A 14,540-nucleotide genomic window follows, 5' to 3' on the forward strand; every position below is an offset into this window, starting at 1 on the left:
CAGCCGTTGGCGTGCAGCGCTGGTTTCCAGGGCACAGCTGGCCACCACGGCTGGGGCCGGCCTGACACGACCAGGTCCAGCAGCCCACCATGGATCCTGAAAATACCAAACCCGGGCTGTCTAGTTCGTCTTCTGTGGCCTTGAATCACCCACCGTCAGCACGCCGGGCGCAGCCCACGCCGTTGGTGGGTGCGGCTCGTCCTGCGAAAGAGGCAGTCTCTGGTATGCCCAGGCGCTCATTCTCCGTGCACCACAAAGCCTCTGAGCATACTCCACATTCGGTGCCCTCCGCCTCCGTGCATCCGGTCCCATCAGCTTCTTCCGCGACCTCTGTGCGTCCCGGACGTTGGGCTCCTGCCGCGCCCTCAGCGCCTGCACGACCCGGTAAGGGCCCTGCAAAGTCAAGGACGCCCAGGGACAGCATGTACTTGCTGCTCGCTGGGCCCCCGGGACCCAAGAAGGCAGAGGTGAAGAAGGCTATCCAGAAGCGTGCGAAGGGCCGAGCCAAAGTGCCGCACAAATTCAGGGACAGCTTCAAGAACTTCTTCTTCTCGCCCACTGGAATGCTGAAGATCCTGAGAATGGTGAGCAGAACGGGCGACCTGGCTGGGCGGACGCAGGCCGGCGCTGGCTGGTGGCCTCTGGGAACGCCGTGCGAACCTTTGCCAGGCTCCTCCCCCCAAAACCGCACTGCTAGATTTGGCCTCCTCTTCCTTTAATATTTCTCAGATTTAGTCTCACAAGGAGAAACGACAGCAATGACGATAGCAGAATTTTGTAAATTAGCAAACAAAAAAAAATTGGTCATTACAAGAGATGTCGTTTGAAACCCTGTTAAATTGGTAAATCACTGGTTAATGTAATCAGGAGAAGGAAAGGGGAGAAAGAGAGGACACAGACGAGTATTTAAAGTTGGAAAACAATCACAAATATTGAAGAAACAGAAAGGAACTACAAGAACACTTTGCAAAACAAAGAGATGTGATTCATTGGATGCAATATTTTCTTTTCCAGGAAAATATGTAACCAAAACTAATCCCAGAATAAAGAAAAATCAAAGCAGTCCATGTAAACACAGGAGATGACAGTGTTATCAAATGAGCCTCTTTCAAAAATGTACCAGGGCAGGCATCATGGCATAGTGGGTTAAGCTGTACTTGGGACAGAGGGAATGGCTTAGAGTCCTGGCTGCTCCACTTCAGATGCAGCTTCCTGCTGATGCACCCTGGGGGCAGAGGATGATGGCTCAAGTGCTTGGACCCCCGCTTCCCCTGTGGGAGATCTCGGTGGAGTTCCTGGCTCCTGACGTCAGCCTGGCCCAGCCCTTGCTGTTACAGATATTGGGAAAGTGAATGAGCCAGTGAGTAGAAGATCTCGCTCTCTGTGTCACTATGCCTTTCAAGTAGATGAAAATAAACAAACATGTAAAAACAAAAAATGTATTAGGCCCAGACTTTTTCACAGGTTACCTGTTTCAATCCTTTTAGGGGATGTAACTTTTATTTTAAGATTTATTTATTTATTTATTTGCGAGACCAAGTTATGAACAGAGAGAAAGAGAGACAGAGATCTTCTATCCACCAATTCACTCCCCAAATGGCCACAATGACTGGAGCTGAGCCAATCAGAGCCAGGAGGTTCTTCTGGGTCTCCGACATGGGTGCAGGGGCCCAAACACTTGAGCCATCTTCTGCTGCTTTCCCAGGCCATTAGCAGGGAGCTGGATAGGAAGTAGAGCAGCCGGGACTCGAGCAGCACCACAGGCAGAGGCTTAACCTATATGCCATGTTGCCAGCCCTGGATGCAACTCTCACATTACTCAAACTTTGTCACAGAATAGAGAAAGCACTATTTTACAAAGTCAGTGTAACACTGATATCAAAATCTAACCAAGTTCAGAAAAAGAAAATGCAATACAGATCTCATTTCTACCAAAGCAAAATATTAGTACATTAGCAGAAAATACTCATCAGTACTTTTAACGTATATACTGCAAGGTAGAAAGATAAAGATTCAATATTAAGACTCTGAAAATAATCTGCTATAAAGAGAAAAAAATCATGAGATTATATCACACAAGGTAAATGTGACAAAATTCAACATTCATTTCTTATTGCCAAAAAGGAGAAGGAGAAAGAAAGGGAATACGAGTAAAATAGAATACATAGACATTTTCATTGACATTATGAAAATAAACATTTCAGGGGACCGGCCTTGTGGTGTAGTAGATAAAGCCACCGCCTGCAATGCCAGCATCCCATACGGGTGCAGTTCATGTTTCAGCTCCTGCACTTCCCATCCAGCTCCCTGCCAATGCCCTGGGGAAAGCAGCGGGATATGGACACAAGTGCTTGGGCCCCTGCACCCGTATGGGAGACCCAGAAGAAGCTCCTGGCTCCCGGCTTCGGCCTGGCCATTGGGCCATTATGAGAGTGAACCAGCAGATGGAAGCTTGCGCGCGCTCTCGCTCTCTCTCCCTCTCTCTCTCTCTCTCTCTCTCTCTGTATTTCCCTCTCTCTGTAACTCTGACTTACAAACAAATAAATCTTTAAAATAAATAAGAAAAAATAAACAGTTCAAACCAAAGGTCAGCATGATATTTCGTTAAACATCAGAAGTACTCCCACTTGAATGAAGGGGAAAGTGCTGCCCATCAGCCAAAATGCTACCCAGTATTTTTCTGAAGCCACTCGTTATCACAGTTAGGAAAAGGAAGTAAGTACATTTGAAAAGATGCACTGTACATCATTTATTGGAGCTGAAATGACTGTATGTGTAAGAAACCCCCAAATAACTGGGAGACAATTTATAACAAGATAATGTAGGTAGGGGACTCATTATTGAGTTAACAAATAATCTAAAAGCTTTCCTATAGAGAAATAACCACTTACAATATAAGAAAACATTTCTCTTTACAACAGCAATCAAAATGATCAGATATCTGAGAGTCACTGAAATAAAATACTATATGAAGATGTTTACTAAAAATTACAATAACTAGAAGACATACTTCATTCTCAAGTAGCAAGACTACATTTCATGATCTTTACAAATTGTAAGTTGAGTAAGGTCCCAATTAAAACACCATCAGGTCAAGTTTGGGGAAATTGACCAGGACAGCCATGGGAGATGAGGAAGATCAGGCCAAACAACACCACAATATAAAGCAAATTGGCAATAATTTGTAGTAAAGTACTGGAGAAGAAATTGGCAACTAGTCTCCTCAAATACATCTGAGGACTGACTATGCAACAGAGGATGGGTTTCAGACCAATGGAGAAAATCCTGTCATTTCCCAAGAAATGTTGAGATAATCATCAGTGGTTTAGAGAGAAAGAGAATAGGCTCTCCCTCTCTCTTCCTAAGTTAATTTGCATTTATGTTTATATATGTACATATACACATATATTTCCAGTGTAAAATATAAACTTCTAATAGCTGTTATTTTTAAGAGAGAACAGGGTTGGATTAGGAGAGAAGAAAGAAGTTAACAAATTTCTGTCCTTATATGTATTTTTGCATGTTTTATTTTTTGCAAATATTATTATTTTTGCATGTATTATTTCTTAAAAATAGAAGACATTATTCACAATAAAATGTGTGTGAAAAGCAATACCGGCAGTTGCAATATATTCAGGTTTGCATGCTGACGAGTGTATGTTTCCTGTGAAGTCACCACGTGCGTTCAACCAAATCCTGTCTCTTTTGTTGCAGAGCCTTATCGTGGCGGCAGCAGTTTGTTTTCTCAGCGCCAGTGCCCCTGAGTCTTATATCGCAGTCACCATTCTGGAAGCCTGCCTCGTCATTTTCTTTATTCTAATATATCTGCTAGCCCTTCAACACTTGCTGACTTACATACATTGGCCCTTACTTGTAAGTGATCATTTTCATAATTCACATATAAGCTTTGCCCTCAGCCCCAGAGTAAGGATTCACCTCCACAGGAAACGGCAGGGCTATCTCTCTAGACAGAGGACGTAGCTGAGCTGTGACTGTGTTGCCCTGGTCCCAGGAGAGAAACTGACCCGGTACCAGAAAGATGCCTGGGACCCTTCTGGCTGTATACAGCCAACAGCACAACGCACATGCCTGCTTCCTGCCCAGACTATGAAACCCATCTCATATTGCTCTGAATACGTGGTACTTTTCAGCTTGGCCTAACAAAACTTTTAATTAGTATACTCAGTATACTCAGTGGATTAGCATATTCCTTACCCATTGCTTGTTAAAAAAAAAAAAAAAAAAAAGGCTTTGACTTTCCAAGCAGCATGTTCTCTCAAACACATTACCAATGTCCCCACTTGCCCCAAATGTAGGTGTCGCCCTGACGGCCACAGACCTCTGCGTATACCCTGAAAGACGGTAGGAGTCAACTCTTTGTGGGGAGTCAGAGTCCGTACTCAAGGGGGTGCCATGTGATGGACGATCGAGGAGAGGCCATTGCATGAGCCCCTTTCGGGAGCTCTTTCCAAACTTGGACATTCTTTCCCAGCTGAGAAATTCCTGAAGCTGGTGCGTTAGCTCTCAGGCAAGAGAACAGTCCAGTTTTACCAGAGGCAGGCGTGGGCCCAGTGCCCGGCCCTGCCACCTTACGGGCTATGTGGCCTGTGGATGCAGTTACCCTACCTGGGAAATGTACAGGAGGGAAAGTGTGATGCTGACTGCTTAGTGGGTTTTCCATAACATTTAAACGTGTAAGATGCCGATGGCACAATGTAAATGGCCAATGCAAGGTGTCCAAAATGCAAAGCAACCCTCAGGCCTAAGAAGGTCATTGGGTGCTTTTGCCATCTGTCTTGTGCAGTCACAGAGTTCAGGCGTCTTCCACAGCCCCTTGTTAATGTACATTTGTCTAAGCGTAAAGTAGGCTTGGTTGCTATTGAGCTAAACCTCAAATTTATGTTCTTCAAATGCACAAGGGATTTTTCTGAGAAGGCTGCTGAGCTCTCTCTGCCCCACAGAGTGCCAAGCCACCGGAGACAGACAAAGCACGGTATGAGCAGCTTTATCGGACATAAGGAAGACCCTGTTAGTTATGGAGAGCTATGACCATGGAGAGATTTCTAAAGGGAAACTCAGATCTCCATGGCAGTGTTCAAGAAGGGAAGTAGCCATCCGTGAGCACATAGCACTGCCGGGCAGTTACTCTGAGTCCTCACAGCCACCAGTGAGCAGGCGTCGTCCCGCCCCTCAGGAAACAGGAATACAGGATGAAGAGATCGGTGGCCATGGTTGTGTGTGGGTGCATTAAGACTCGGGTTGGAGTCCAGGTCTGTCTTGATTCCAAAGTCCAGCGCCTTTCCAGACTTCATACACAATTGCTTGTGATGGTTTCCCTATCCCCATTCTCTAGACCTCCCTTAAGGTAGGAATTCAGTGAGCCTATACCTTTATGTCCTCATAAATGTTCTCTCTCTGTCTTCTCCTACTTCCTCATGGCTTTCTTAAACTGAGGTAAAGTGGGAATCCTGACAGGGTGGGGACTCCACAACACTGAGCTGTGGGCAGGTGCACCAGAGCCCTCTGAGTAAAGGCCTCCCCTGCCATAATGCTGGAGATGTGGGCAGGACTGCAAGGCACCAGACTTTGCTGTAGGGACCAGGGGCGATGTCCAAGAACTATCCCAGGAAGAGGCAAGAGCTAGGGCCTCCTGAGCATGACCCATGAGCCTCCAGGCCCAGCTGTAGAGTTAGAAGCCTTTGAACAACCCCACTGAGGCCACCCCTCCTGGCTCTGACTGTCGTGAGTGAGAGCACCCTCCTTTCTTTGCATGGTCCTGGGAGCCTAGAGTGTGATTCAGGCCCCTGCCTTTTTCTTGCTACTGTCCTCCAGGACATTGGCCAGGGGCCAGCACAACACATGGATGGATAATGCCTAGAGAGCACCCAGGAGAAATTTTGTCTTACCAAGAAGGCTGCCCAGTTACTTGGATGTTCAACTGACTAGAAGTATGTATGCTGAGCAACCAGAGTTAGATGGTGGATTATCTAGTTAACATGGAAGTTTTTGAAAAAAAACAAAACATCAAATCGGGACCCAAATCCCACCCTCTTTTCCTGTCCAGCCCCTTCCTTCTAACCTGGCATTCTGGATTCCATGAGATGAAGGCCATGCATGTATCTGACTGTCAGAGGGGCAAGTAGCTACCCCCAGGGTGGTAAGAGGGATGGCTTGTCCAGGAGGAAATGTGTTGGCCTAGTGACAACATCAGTGCCAGGAGGCGATGATGACTTGGCACTTTAGGTGGTGGGTGGCCTTGAAGTCATACAATCAACAGAGGGCAGGAGTCACTTAGGACCTGGTCACAGGGTGAGTGCAGGAGGCCACGGAACACATGGCCTGTTCCAACTGGAACTGCTTTCGGGATCCCCCAAGCTTGAAATCCTGCCCACAGGCTAGAGATATCCAATGTTCCTAGCTGCCACTTCCTTTCAGCTGGGAAAGATGGTTTGATTCCCAGGAGGTAAAGGATTAAGATGGGGTTGGTCATCTTACTAGTTAAAGTGATCAGTTTAAGTTCATAATTGATTATAAAGATAGGATTAAGTGTCAAAGGGATCACATAAATAAGACCAGTGGCTGCTAATAATAATTGATATAATTAAAAAGGAGAGATCGATCCAACATGGGAAGCGGAATACACAGCAGACTCATAGAATGGCAAATGCCCTAAACAGAACTCTGGCCTCAGAATCAGTCCTTAAGGCATTTGGATTCAGCTAAAAAGCCCATGAGAGTATTTTAGGCATGGAAAGCCAAGACACTGTGGCAAAAAATAAATAAATAAAATGACCTAAATGATAGATCTATGTGAGTGTGATCCCCGTGGAAAGAACAGGCCAACAAAGAAAGAGGTACTTTTTTTCTGAATGGAGGAGAGAACTTCCACTTTGATTTTGACCTTGTCTAAATAAGGTCTGAGTTTGTGAATTCAAGAGGCTTCCGCAGCCTTGGCAGCTCATGACAAGAGCCTCGGGTGACTACTGATGTCATAAATAAGAGTGGAAATTGTTAAATCAACAACAGGAGTCACTGTGCACTCCCCATGTAGGATCTCTGTCCTTAATGTGTTGTACTATGACAATTAACAGTAAAACTAGTCTTCAAACAGTACTTTATACTTTGTGTGTCTGTGTGGGTGCAAACTGTTGAAATTTTTACTTAGTATATACTAAGTTGATCTTCTGTATATAAAGATAATTAAAAATGAATCTTGATGAAGAATGGGATGGGAGAGGGAGTAGGAGATGGGATGGTTTGCAGGTGAGATGGTGGCTATGGGTGGAAAAACCACTATAATCCAGAAGTTATACTTTCGAAATTTATATTCATTAAATAAAAGTTTCCTTAAAAAAAAATAATAATAATAGGGGCCAGTGCTGTGGTTTAGCAGGTTAAGCATCAGCCTCAGTGCCAGCATCTCACATGGCACTTGTTTGAGTCCCAGCTGCTCCATTTCCAATCCAGCTCCCTGCCTGGATAGGCACTAGAGGATGGCCCACGTACTTGGGTCCCTGCACCCGCAAGGGAGACCAGAGGAAGCTCCTGGCTCCTGGCTTCAGATCAGCCCAGCTCCAGGCATTGCTGCCATTTGGGGAGTGAACCAGTAGATGGAAGACCTCCCTCTCTGTCTCTCTGTAACTCTGCCTCTCAAGTAAATAATTAAATCTTTTTAAAAAAAAAAAAAAGGATTAGGATAAGGAGTACTGATTTTTAATGTTGATTTCTAACTTAAAGGCTCATACAAGGATAGAGTTCCTTATTTCCCTGTCCCCACACTGGTTTGGCAAACAGCTGAGGGTGACGGGTGGCACCAAGGAGGGAGAAAGTCACACCCATCAGGGCTCTGCCCTCAGCAGGCAGCTTCGAGTACTGACTGCAGACACAGGGGCCCAGTGAGGTCTGTGGGCGCTGGGACCGTGTTTTGTCAGGGCCTCCTGGGCGCCAGGCACCCTGACACGGGGCAGGGCGGGGAGCCCTTCTTTTCAGCATGAGTCTGCAGCTTCCCTCAGCCCACCCGCGGGGGTCACTGTCTGCACCCCCAGGGCTGGCTTGACTCCCTCACTCCAGTGTCGGCGGTGTGCCCAAGAAAAGTGGGAACTACAGTTCTTGCCTTCTGAGCAGCCCACATTTTAAATAAACACTTCTCCATTGTAAAAAGGATCTTCATGATCAGAGAAATTCTTTGTCAATACAAAGCAGTTTTTAAAAATAAAATTTTAGGCCGGTGCCGCGGCTCACTAGGCTAATCCTCCACCTGCGGCGCCGGCAACACGGGTTCTAGTCCCAGTTACTCCTCTGCTGTGGCCCGGGAGTGCAGTGGAGGATGGCCCAAGTGCTTGGGCCCTGCACCTGCATGGGAGACCAGGAGAAGCACCTGGCTCCTGGCTTTGGATCGGTGTAGCTCTGGCCATAGTGGCCATTTGGGGGTTGGACCAATGGAAAGAAGACGTTTCTCTCTCTCTCTCTCTCTCTCTAACTCTGCCTGTCAAATAAATAAATAAATAAAATTTTAAACTAAAACTGTATAACAGTGATGATTCTGAAACGATCAACAATGTCTTTACATTTTTTAAAGACTTATTTATGGGCCAGCCTTGAGGCACAGCAGGTAAAGCTGCTGCCTGCAGTGCTGGCATTCCATATGGGCACCTGTTCAAGTCCTGGCTGCTCTACTTCTGATCCAGCTCTCTGCTTTGGCCTGGGAAAGCAGGAGAAGACAGTCCAAGCCCTTGGGCCCCTGCACCTGCTTTTGAGACCTGAGAAAGGCTCCTGGATCCTGGCTTCGGATTGGCCCAGCTCTGGCCATTGCTGCCATTTGGGAAGTGAACCTGCGGTTGGAAGACCTCTCTCTGCCTCTGTGCCTCTGCATCTCTGTAACTCTGCCTTTCAAACAAATAAATCAATCTTTAAAATCTTAAAAAAAAAAGGGGGGGGAGGGGAACCTTTCCAACAAAGTATTGGAACAATTAGATATCCATAGGCAAATAAATACAACTTGATCTGTAACTCAAAATGGATCATAAACTTAAGTATATTATGTAAAGATACAAAACCTCTGGAAGAAATCATAGAAGAAAATCTTTGTGAACCTTTGGGTTAGGCAAAGATTTCTTGGATATGACCCAGAAATTAAAAAAAAAAAGATTTATTTGAAAGAGTTACAAAGAGAGGAAGAGACAGAGGGAGGAAGAAAGGGAGGGAGGGTGGGTGGGTGAGAGAGAGGGAGTGCTTCCATCTGCTGGTTCATTCCCCAAATGGCTACAATGACTAGGGCTGGGGTGTGCAGAAACCAGGAGTCTAGAACTTCATCTGGGTCTCCCACATGGATGGCAGGGCCCAAGCACTCTGGCCATCTTCCACTGCCTTCCCAGGCAAATGGGAGCTGGATTGGACTCAAATCTGTGCTCATGTGGGGTGCTGGCTTTGCAGGCAACTTAACCCTATGTGCCACAACTCCAGCCCCCAGTGACTCTGTGTTTAGTAGCAGATATCACTTGTTAGAATGTCCCTTTCAAATAAGATTAATGAAAGACAACCATTTCGGTGATTTCTCAGCAGGCTGTGCCATGTATGTGGAAAATACTAGACATAAATGAAACCAATGAGACATTGCAGTTAGTTGAATACCGGCTAAGTTTTTTCGTTTGTGAATTCATACAATAAATATCATCTTTTGTGAAACAAATTTTAAGTTTAATTGGTATAATATTCAGTTATTTAATGGCACTCACCATTAAAGCATTGGAGGTATAATTCTATAAATCTCGTATACCTCAGAGAATGGTTTGGGAGTTTTTGGAAAAATGATCATGAAATAAAAATCTCTTTTTCAGTTCAGTCCGAGGAGGCCACTTGCGTAAATAAGGTGTTTAGTTTCATGGGAAAGAAAAAGATGATGAGTGAGCACGGTATTGATGGCGAAAGCAGAAGTCCTGTAGCACGTGGCCAGGCGCAGCCGCAGTCCCACCCAGCCATCAAGAAGACAGCTCTCTCTCCAGAAAAGGCAGCAAGAGAGGCTTCGTCCTAGGCAAAAGGGAGGGAGCTAGGAGGAAGGCCCTTGGTCTCGCAAGTCAGACTGCCCAGGGCCATGGCCTCTAACTGGCCAAGCAATTGTGCGCAAATTAATTACCCACCTGTGAATGGGGCTAAGGAGAGTTTGTTGTGAGGATCAGATGAGATCACATATTAACAGCTTTGCACAGTGCAGGACACACAGCTCAATAAATGTGAGCAACAATGGAAGTGTTAGGGACAAGGCAAACCTTAGCTCCGGGGGAAAGATTAGGAGAGCACTGCTTTGTAAGGACCAGAATCAACTAGAACATCCAGCAGTCTAACAAGGAGTCCAAGATTAGCAGGGCCTTGTCTGTGGTCACTCCGTTGTCATTACTGGATCATTAGTAATGTGCTTTCATCCGAAATCATCTAGGACCACAGCTAGCTACGTTCACTGTGATTTATTTATTTGAAAGAGTGACAGGGAAAGACGGAGAAAGATATCTTCCATCCACTGGTTCATTCCCCAAATGGCTGCAACAGCCTGGACTGGGTCAGGCTGAAGCCAGGAGCCAGGAGCTTCTTCCAGGTCTTCCACGTGGGTGCAGGAGCCCAAGTGCTCAGGTTATCGTCAACTGTCTTCTCAGGCACATTAGCAGGGAGCTGGATCAGAAGTGGAACAACCAGGACTCGAACCAGAGCCCCAGTGTAGAATGCAGCAATCAGCAGCTTAACCCACTGCACCGCAGCGCTGGCCCCACAGCTTGTTCATTTTGAATTTTAAAAGTTTACGCTCCACTTCTTAGCTTCTTTGAGTCCTCCGGCACGAAGTTTCCTGCAAAGCCTGCCCACTGTGGGCCTACAGAACTCTGCAGGGACCGACTTCCAGCTCTCACCAGCCCTGCTCTGAGCCTCCACCCACAGTCCGCTGTCACCTACAGTAGACATTGGTGCTTTTCCAAGAGGCGAGTCACATGCCATGCCAAGGCCCCCTGCCCACCTCATCAGGAAGGATCCGGTTTAGCCTGCAGAAAGCACATCTAACTATGTAGACATGAGTGTACGTTTTGTGCCCTCCCACTGTCCTCTGAGGCACGGTATCAGACATGCCATTCAATCCTCTGGTCAGTCCAGTGAGGACCAGTCATTAGCCTCGTAGTGAAAGTTAGCAAGTCGGCAGAGGGTGATAAAACATGCCCAGGTCACGCCTCCAGCAAGGGCCGTGCCAAAGAGTTCAGCAGCAAAGACAGCCTCAGCGGACTTGCTCTACAGCATCACAGCCCCCAGCCCCATCCCACAGAAAACTCCCAAGCTACACTGGGTGCTGCATCTCCTCCTAGTCTGGTGTCCTGGATGGGAGTCGACGTGAGCTGAATTCTGCCTTTATTCCTTAGCAGTTACTCAGTCTTAAGCAACTAACTAAGCCCAAGTCTCTATGATGTCTTCTGAAAAGGGGGTTAGAGCAATACTGATTCGGAGGCCTGCTTGGGAGAGTTCGGTGAGATGCTAACGGGAAAACGCTGGACATGATGACGCTCCGTTCCGCCCGTGCACCCTGGGTGATAGTGCTCCTCGCCTTGTTTGGGCTAGTGTGCCAGACAGGCTGCCGCTACCAAGTCAGGCCATTGGGAATGAAAGTTTTCAAATTAGGTGCCTGAGCCGTGATGTGGTTACATCATCCTAGGCGTGGGCCCCTCCCCTCACACTGGTCACTGAAGCCGAGGAGTCATTCTTGCCCTGCTATGGAAGCTCAGCTTTGCTCCCTCGGGCTGTGCCCCACCACTCATCCTCATCCTTTATCACAGCACACAAAGAAGCAGGTTGGGCTAGCCGGTAAAGAGCCTGGCCCTGAGAGCCGACTGAATGAAGGACGCCAAGAATCTAAATGTCCGGGCAGACACGAGTCTGGCCATGTCTGAGAAAACAGACATCGGTGGGGCCCCATTCACTCCCGCTCCGCTGGGCCCAATGCTTCTTGGGACACGTGAACGCACAGAATAAAGACAACCCAACCTCCAGAGCACTGGTTTTACTTACAGATCTGGAAGTAGAATTAAGTCAGTAACATGCTCCTCTAAAATTTCACTTTTACATTAAAACAAATGTGTTACAGAATAGAATGCATAATTTACACTAATTTAATACAGGACTTCAAGAAAATCCTGTTTATGGAGGACCATTTTGGGCAAGGCCTCTAGACCACTGTTTCGTTTTGTTTGTTTTTTGGCTTTTGATTTTTTCTTTTCTTTTTTTTTTTTTTTATTATTTATTTGACAGAGTTAGATAGTGAGAGAGACAGACAGAAAGGTCTTCCTTCTGCCGGTTCACCCCCCAAATGGCCACAACGGCAAGAGCTGCGCCAATCCGAAGCCAGGAGCAGGGTGCTTCCTCCCGGTCTCCCACGCGGGTGCAGGGCCCAAGCACTTGGGCCATCCTCCACTGCCTTCCTAGGCCACAGCAGAGAGCTGGACTGGAAGAGGAGCAACCGGGACAGAATCTGGCGCCCCAACCGGGACTAGAACCCGGCGCCCATATGGGATGCCAGCGCCGCAGGCGGAGCATTAACCAAGTGAGCCACGGCGCCGGCCCCAATTTTTTTTTTTTTTTTCATGCTCACTTCCTTGTGCCTTTTAAGGAACATTTACTGGAAAATTTAGCAACTTTTTTAAAAAATGACATTCTTTAAACCTATTTCTGCAGACAAACTCAAGTGTCTGGAAGATATAAGAATTATGCTACTGAGGGTTCCTCTTACTCAAAGGGAAAATTTTTTAAAGGCACCCATCCTTACCTGGTAACTGACTAAATATTTTATGAAATTACATGTTCTTGTGAAGTTGACAGTTTTCATTTCTACATTACAGGATCTTATCAACAGTATCATTTCGGCTCTGTTCCTTTTAATAGTTGGCCTCTTGGTGATGGAAGAAAAGGACAGAAGGAACTTATTATTTATTGGAGGGGTAAGTAGAGGCCTCTAGGACTCTCTCCAAGCTCAGGATTCCAAGACTTTGGAAACTGGCAAACCATCATCTGTCATTAACAGAACAAACTCCTTGCAGCGGGGTGGGCGGAGGGGGGAGAGGAACACACACCTTAGCTGGGGCAAGCCCTCCACAGGATAAGTTCATTCAGCAGCCAGGATTAAGTGACCATAAACTGAAGCACCCAAAGCTGGCAAAAGCTGTAGACTGCTGGGGAGCACCGGGCCTCACAGGCCCCTGGCCCCTCCCTGGGTTCCTCACCTTGGTCTCCATCAATTCTTACCTGGTGGGCAGCAGCACCGCCAGCGCTCCCCCCCCACTTACATTTCTCTGCTCCCACACACACATTCCTCTCCTACCCCCCACCCCTCCCCTACCCCTGCTGCTCACCCCCTACACACACACCCCGGGTCTCCCCACCCTCCAAGTCCGGAGACTTGGGTTTCCTTTCACGCCTCTGCAAGTGGGTTCTTGGATCCCGGCGCCTGACCCCTCCCCTTGACAGAGTCCGACATCTTGAACCTCTAGGGCTTCAGCTCTGCCCCCTCTCCCAGCAACGGCAGAGGTCTCGGCCACAACGAGGGCCCCCCAAGATCCCAGGCAGCGCTGAGGTCTTCTCGTCCTAGCCCATGAGGACGCCCTCCTGCCCTCGTAAATGTAACCCAAGACTTCTCTCCCCCTGAGAGCCCCTCTCAGGTCCCTACCTCCACCTCGGGCCTCCAGGGGCCAGGACCCCTCCCTCCAATGCTTGGGGCGTCCTATGAGGCCGCTGCTGGCCGCACACCCGTATCCCCAGCCCTTTTCTCCGGGCAAGGCCGAATGCGCTCGCGCAGCTACCTGGGCAAACACCAAAGGGGAGTGGAAGGTCAGAAGGAACCTGGGGCCCCTCGCAGGGCCCAGGGGGAATGGGGACAGGGCCGAGACTCGACGTGGGGCTGCGGAGTAACCGCGCCTTCCCTTCCTGCGCGCGGCCCTGTGTCCTGCAGACCCTGTGTCTCGTGGCGGCAGCCCTGTGTTTAATTGATGCGGTGCTGGTCACCAAGAAGACGAGGGACAACATAAAAAGGCTCCTGGCGGACAACGAGGAGTCCAAGCACACGGTCAGGGCGCCTCTGCCCAGGCACGGGCGCGAGACGGCGCGGCGGGCGGCCCGGCAGAGCTAGCGGGCCCGGCGCGTCTGCGGCCGCCTGCCTGAGACCATAAAGGCCCGGATGCTCGGTCAGGAACACTGCTGTCTCCTCGTGTTGCCTTGGGTAGAGTCGACTTCCATTCCCCGACGCCACCTACGGTTCCAGCCGACCGTACTGCGCGGCAGGAGGCCGCTTCCGAGGCCTCGCCAGGCCCGCGAGGGAGCTCAGCATCGGGCTGGGAGCCGCGTGTTGGACGCGGAGGCCGGGCCCCTGCGCGGTGGGTGGGCGGCTGGACCCGCGCTGCCCCGCGCGGCAAGGTGGCCACGCGCGTGGCGGGCGCAGGCGTTGGCATTCGCGGCCCCTGGCGGTTAGCAGAGCGCGGCCTCGGAGCAGGTCGGTAGGCACCAGGCTCTCTCCTGGGCGGGGC

The 14,540-nt window shown here is 48.6% G+C and overlaps 1 protein-coding gene across 1 annotated transcript; it reads left to right on the forward strand.

The window, feature by feature from the left end:
- Positions 1-44: 44 nt before the first annotated feature.
- On the forward strand, positions 45-14,146 carry LOC133747720 (CKLF-like MARVEL transmembrane domain-containing protein 2B). The gene is made up of 4 exons (XM_062176023.1): positions 45-584; positions 3,715-3,873; positions 12,864-12,962; positions 13,970-14,146. Exons 1-4 carry the CDS (start codon positions 90-92, stop codon positions 14,144-14,146), a joined length of 930 nt encoding a protein of 309 aa, XP_062032007.1. The 5' UTR covers positions 45-89.
- The last annotated feature ends 394 nt before the right edge of the window (positions 14,147-14,540 follow it).

The sequence above is a fragment of the Lepus europaeus genome, chromosome 19 (genome assembly GCF_033115175.1).
Source record: "Lepus europaeus isolate LE1 chromosome 19, mLepTim1.pri, whole genome shotgun sequence".
NCBI lineage: Eukaryota > Metazoa > Chordata > Mammalia > Lagomorpha > Leporidae > Lepus > Lepus europaeus.

Excerpts from the sequence above, each read along its gene's own strand:
- LOC133747720 (XM_062176023.1), top strand. The coding sequence starts at position 90 with ATGGATCCTGAAAATACCAAACCCGGGCTGTCTAGTTCGTCTTCTGTG. Across the intron at positions 3,874-12,863 it reads ACATACATTGGCCCTTACTT|GATCTTATCAACAGTATCAT; the intron begins GTAAGTGATCAT and ends TCTACATTACAG. Across the intron at positions 12,963-13,969 it reads ACTTATTATTTATTGGAGGG|ACCCTGTGTCTCGTGGCGGC; the intron begins GTAAGTAGAGGC and ends TGTGTCCTGCAG.